At 38.8% G+C, this 6,641-nt stretch overlaps 2 protein-coding genes across 2 annotated transcripts; one reads left to right on the forward strand and one right to left on the reverse strand.

Moving 5' to 3' along the window:
* On the forward strand, positions 1-936 carry LOC121471965 (olfactory receptor 4S2). The gene has a single exon (XM_041722896.1). The coding sequence runs from the start codon at positions 1-3 to the stop codon at positions 934-936; it is 936 nt and encodes a 311-aa protein (XP_041578830.1).
* Positions 937-4,905: 3,969 nt separating this feature from the next.
* On the reverse strand, positions 4,906-5,832 carry LOC121501668 (olfactory receptor 4P4-like). The gene is given in 1 exon segment (XM_041773968.1): positions 4,906-5,832. A coding segment is annotated over 1 exon segment (927 nt).
* Positions 5,833-6,641: the final 809 nt, after the last annotated feature.

Below are 6,641 nucleotides of genomic sequence, written 5' to 3' on the forward strand. Positions count from 1 at the left end.
ATGGAAAAAAGGAATAATGTAACTGAGTTCATTTTCTGGGGTCTTTCTCAGAACCTAGAGGTTGAAGAAGTTTGTTTCGTGGTGTTTTCTTTCTTCTATATGGTCATTCTTCTTGGAAACCTCCTCATCATGCTGACTGTTTACATGGGCAACCTTTTCAAGTTTCCCATGTATTTCTTCCTCAACTACTTGTCTTTTGTGGATATTTGTTACTCTTCAGTCACAGCTCCCAAGATGATTGTTGATCTACTAGCCAAGAGCAAAACTATTTCCTATGTCGGGTGCATGTTGCAACTCTTTGGAGTACATTTCTTTGGTTGCACAGAGATCTTCATCCTTACTGTAATGGCTTATGATCGTTATGTGGCTATCTGTAAACCCCTACACTATACCACCATCATGGACCGGAACAGATGCAATAAAATGTTGTTGGGAACCTGGATAGGAGGGTTCTTACACTCCATTATCCAGGTGGCTCTGGTAGTTCAGCTACCCTTTTGTGGACCCAATGAGATCGATCACTACTTTTGTGATGTCCACCCTGTGCTGAAACTTGCCTGCACAGATACATATATTGTTGGTGTTGTGGTGACAGCCAACAGTGGTACCATTGCTCTAGGGAGCTTCGTTATCTTGATAATTTCCTATACTGTCATCCTGGTGTCCCTGAGAAAACACTCAGCAGAAGGTAGGCGCAAAGCACTCTCCACATGTGGCTCCCACATTGCTGTGGTCATAATCTTTTTTGGCCCATGTACTTTCATGTACATGCGCCCTGATACTACCTTTTCAGAGGATAAGATGGTAGCTGTATTTTACACCATTATCACCCCCATGTTAAATCCTCTGATCTATACACTCAGAAATGCAGAAGTAAAAAATGCAATGAAAAGACTGTGGGGCAGGAAGGTTTTCTCAGAGGCTAACGATAAATAGCTGAAAATAATAATTTAACCTGAATGATCTTAAATTTTCTTTTCAAAGACGACAGTAATAAAGACTTCACATGGGTTTTGAAGGAATAAAAGAGATAATAAAACATTCTACACAACTAAGGTATTATTTATCATCAATATATTCTAATATTTCATATGTAGGTAAATTTTCTGAAAGACCTAGGCTAGAGGAATCTTATTAAAATGAGAAGTTCAGCACCATTGTTTACTTCTTCCCATTTTGGACTCTGCCATTTTCCTTAAAGAATGAGAGTCTACTGGAGGTATTTAAGGCCATTTTCTATCATTTAGAACTGTGAAGGAAACATATTGAGCACTCAATATGGATATGTTTCTTGCACAATAGGATACAAGAAGAATAACAGAAATCTGAGCTAAGGGCTCTGATCTAAGCCAAAACACAATAGAAACTAAACCTAGCAAGGCTTCAAAAGGAAGGGACGTATGTGCACATGAAAAAGATATTAAATACACTTAAAAAACAAAAGATCTGTCCTAATCCTCTGCTCTGGAGAGAAAGCTTTCCATTCTCTAGGACTCATTTTCTTTACCCAAATAGTAAGGATACTGGAGGAAAAATTGCCTCAAAGATCTGCATGGTAATTCTAATATCCCATTCATATGCTCCTGCTACCTGACTAATCTTGACTTGTCTGGGGCCACTGGTCTCCATTGACATGCAGTTACTAAAAGGAAAAACTGAAGAAATTGAATGAAAATAAATACACATGTGATGAGTAAGTGACTTGATTCAAACAACAGGGCGAATAAAATACTGAAAGGCCTAACTGGGAAACTGTATTTTCTCCAGTGTTTGAACCAAGCAGTTTACTGAACACAGTGAGCCCTTTATCACACATCTCTTCTTCACTTCCTGCAATCTGAGCTTTATTTTTCTATAACAAATGAACACATCACTGATTATTCTTCTTATTACTTCCTTGTCTTTTGCAAAGATCTGATTATTCTGTTACTGCCTGTACCTGGGTGTTTATGGTAGAGTGTGTCTGTGTGTGTGTGCACATTACATTAAGATCTGTACATAGTCTTGAAAAAGATCATCTCTGAAAAAAATAAAATAAAATAAATAAATAAAAAGATTATCTCTGTTGTTGATGCATTCACATAGATAAAGATAAGACCAAAAGTAGTGCCATATCTGGAATAGACGTAACAATTAAGAAACTTTGGCCCTGGAAACACACAAAATCATGTTTATTATCCCAGCTTGGAATCTCAATGGACTTCCACTTGCTCAGTTTTTGATGATGACTAGATCAGTGCTTCTCTAGTTTGTTTGATCATGGGAGTCATTTGGAGAAACTTTTGAAGAGATAAAGTGTCTGTGTTATGAGTTTCCAATTTATTAGGCCATAGTTAAGGGACATTCAAAATCCATATTGCTCATCTTGTAATTGCTATACAGACAGTGGCACATCTGAGCACTTCAATTTGGAAATACTGGGAATAGATGATACTTGATGTTCTTAGAGCACAGGGGAACTCTGAGTCAATGAAATCCAAGCAGCCGCACCTTTAAATATATGCCCCTGTCTATTCAACTAACTGATGCAAAGGAACTAAATTTGAACTAAATTTAGAAAAGAGTGCAATAAATGAATATTATCCATTTGTAACTTTCCTCCACAACACTCTTTTAGTCATGCCTTTGAACTAAAGTCTTGACTAGCAAGGGATATTCATTCTTTTTGTTTTTTAAAGGCTTTATTTATTTATTCATGAGAGACACAGAGAGAGAGAGGCAGAGACACAGGCAGAGGGAGAAGCAGGCAGAGGGAGAAGCAGGCTCCATGCAGCAAATTTGTCACACTGAGCAAATTTAATTCATTATCAGAGAATGTAGCCTGTATATGCTTCAATAACAGGTTTATTAAAAATAAGCACCAGAATTAGGCAAAAGCCCATACAGCTATAGACACTTTTTTTTCAGGACATAACTGCCACCAGATCAACATCAAAACAAGAATCCTGACTTAATCTGCTATTGTCTTTCTTACCTCCTTTTCAATATACTTCATTATTTTTCTGCCTCCCATTATGTTCTAAGTTTCTGAATTTGCAGACAGTACCCATGTCAAGGTCTTTTGGGGAAGGAAAAACTATTGCTGAAATCATCATCAACTATGGCTAATTCCTGTAAATGTACTCCTCCCCTTAAAACCCAGATTCCTACAGAACCATAAATAAAGAGAACAAACCCATGGTTGCCAGAGGGAAGGTAGGTGGAGTGGAGTCAGGCAAAATGGTTGAGGGAAGTGGAAGATACAGGCTTCTGATTATGGAATGAATAAGTCGCAGGAATAAAAGGCATAGCATAGTGAATGTGGTCTATTGGTATTATAGTAGCAGTGCAAGGGGACAGGTGGTAGCTACACTTGTGGTGAGCACAGCAAAACAGACATTGGTAGAATCATTATGCTGTACACCTGAAACTAAAGCAACATTCGGTATCAACTGTAATCCAAAAAAAAAAAAAATACAGATTTCTGGTGCACAAAGGACAGGTATACTTACTTGAAGTAAATACAATTCAATTTCTTTACGGGGACTGTACTGAAGAGGATGGAGCACCAGAAAATAACAAGTCTGGGCCTCCCATATTTGCAAACTTCATGAACCCATTCTCTGGGCCTTGGTTCCTCTTGTCATGCTCGGGGATGGCCCTACATGATGTCAGAGGCCCCTTCCAATTCACAAAACTTGAGAATTCTTGTATAAACTGGAAACACCTCAATGCACTGAAGTTGTTCTTGGCCTATGTTCCAGTTTTCAGTGAGTTGCATCTGCTTCTCAAACTAACTTTCTCTGTTTCTCACTAGTATAAGGGACTGCCTGAGTCAAAGTGAGACAAATTTGCATCACACAAATGGTAGAAGAAAAATGTCAAAATATGCCATTTGCATTAAGAGCAGTGAGGATCTACAGAATGTACCCCAGGGACATCTATGTCTTCAGCTGTGTAGCTTCCCTTTTTTTAAAATATTTTATTTATTTATTGGGAGGGGGAGGTAAGAGCAGAGGGACAAGCCGGCTCCCCACTGAGCTGGGAGCCTGATGCAGTGCAGAGCTCAATTCCAGCATCTTGAAATCATGACCTGAGCTAACATCAGATACTTAACCAACTGAGCCACCCAAGCAACACTCAGCTGTGTGGCTTCTTAAGCTCAGGGTCTTTTACAGAATGGGAGATTTTCCACATTGCACATTTACAAAAAGCATCAATTTGCACATTCATGAAGGATTTTAAAATGAGGTTATTTTAAAATGAGGTCATGGAGTTACATTCAAAGGATTGAAAAGTGGTGTTCATTATCTAATTTGAATTCTAATTCCTGGAATACACCATCATTAGGGTACTAAGAATTAATTACAATAACGACAGTGTGAATAGTGTATTTCATTCACCTGCATTCCATTATTTTACAAGCATTATCTGTTTATGTAAAGGGTTAAAATATACAATAACACTTGCAAATTTGGGGGCATTGCTTGATTCTTCTATTGCAATGGACACCAGTAAAAAATGGAGTGCTTAAGACCTCTCTGTCTTTGTAAGAGGTGTCTCAGTCAAAAATCTGTTTCCTAAAGCAAGGCATAACTGTCAGACCACACAGTCTTTATAGTGTGCCCTAATAAAAGTGTTATATGTCCACTATGTCTGGGATCATGATGGACAGAATGTTCCAAAATGCCAGACATGAGTTCCAGAATGTTAAAGCTGGCAGGGACATGGAGGTCATGTGATTCGTCCCCTTTACATAGGTTCAGAAAAATAAAGTAACAGAAAGAAGGTGGTTAAGGGCCCTCTCTCTTCAAGTCTTGCAACTTTTGAGGACAACACACCACCTCTCTGTACCTGCCATATTTGCTGACATTAGGATGCTGTGGATAGAAGGTGATCCAGAGGATGGTTTGAACACCAGGGACTTCATTTCCCTTCAAACCGTGCATCCCGGCACCACATTTTCCTCATGGCATTCTTCATGTCTGTGTTTCTCAATGTGTAGATGAGAGGGTTGAACATGGGAGCAATCATGGTATAAAATAGGGCAAACACTTTGTCATTACTGACGGAATCAGCCATGGGGACATATATGAAGATGAGAGGCAAGAAGAACATGAACACAACAGTGATATGTGAGCCACAGGTAGAGAGGGCTTTGCGGCAGCCATGGGATGAGTAGGTCCTCAGGGTAGACAGGATGATGATGTAAGAAATTACCAAGGCAGCAAAGGTCAAAATGGACAGCACTCCTGTGGTAGTAATGATCACAATAACCAACAAGCTAGTATCCATGCAGGCCAGCTTCAGCAAGGGGAAAACATCACAGAAATAGTGGTCTATCTGATTGGGGCCACAGAAGGGAAGTTCAATAATAATCAATACTTGCATGATTGAATGGGTAAGTGCTCCAAGAATTGAGGCCATTACAAGGACATAGCACAACTGTCTGCTCATGATGACCATATAGTGAAGGGGTCTGCAGATGGCTGCATATCAGTCATAGGCCATGGCCACCAAGATGAAGATCTCAGTGGCACCAAAGAAATGGGCATAAAACATCTGGGCCATGCAGCCATTGTAGGAGATGGTCTTCTGCTGGGCCAGTAGGTCTGTGATCAGTTTGGGGGCCACTGTGGAAGTGAAGCAGACATCCATGAAAGATAGGTAGCTCAGGAAAAAGTACATGGGCTGTTCACGGAGGCGGCTGCCCCTGATTGTGAGGAGAATGAGCAAGTTTCCTAAGAGAATTGCAATGTAGCAAAGTACGAACAGCACAAAGCAGGCGGCCTTCGAATCTTCATCACTAAAAAGTCCCAAGAGAATAAATTCTGTGATGTTTTCATGTCCCATTGCTTCTGCGGGTCTGATTATGTAGAGGGGAAAGTTAACATACTGGAAACACCCAACTTTTTAAAATTATTGATTTATTTTAAAAGTCATTCATTTATTTGATAAATATATGTTGATTGTTTATTATGATGCAAACACCAAAATTAATGCTAAGGGTGCAGCAGTATACAAAATACATACAATCTATCAACAAGTAGATATAGTTCATTAGAGTAGCCATAGCTAATAATAATAGCAGAAATAATTAATTGAAAATATAATAAATCCCAAAGTCTCATGCTTACTATGAACAACAGAACAAATAATTAGAAGATGAAATGTTCTTTTTTAGGTTAATTTTGAGGTGTGATTTCAGTAGTATACCTTAAGAGTAATTTTTGAATCTCTGTTATGTATAAACAGTATTGAGGTTATCTCTTCTTCAAGGGCAGTCTTATCATTCTCAGTCCTTCCCAGGAACTAAAGCTGTGCTGAACCTTGAAAGTTCAGTAGCATCATTAATCATTAGTGAGTTCGTCATTTTAAATATTAGATCTCTAAATGACAATTTAATAAAGTGCCTTTTACACCTTTCTGCGAACATTGAGCAAAGATCAGATCATTGGGGAAGAGTTGCTCCACTGTATGAGGTTCCAGTATATTTGTGGCTTCCTGGAATTGACCTCATTTCCTAGATCACTTTTCATTCTAACCCAGGAGTTTTAATCCCTTAGTCCCACTTTCTTTCACTTTCCAGTAAGACAGCACCCCTGCAGGGTCAAATTGCATCCAGAGATCTTTTTTCACTAGATCTGTTTTAAAATCTTGTA

This window comes from Vulpes lagopus, chromosome 11 (assembly GCF_018345385.1).
Source record: "Vulpes lagopus strain Blue_001 chromosome 11, ASM1834538v1, whole genome shotgun sequence".
Taxonomy (NCBI): Eukaryota; Metazoa; Chordata; class Mammalia; order Carnivora; family Canidae; genus Vulpes; species Vulpes lagopus.

Coding starts and splice junctions, on each gene's coding strand:
- LOC121471965 (XM_041722896.1), top strand. CDS start 1: ATGGAAAAAAGGAATAATGTAACTGAGTTCATTTTCTGGGGTCTTTCT.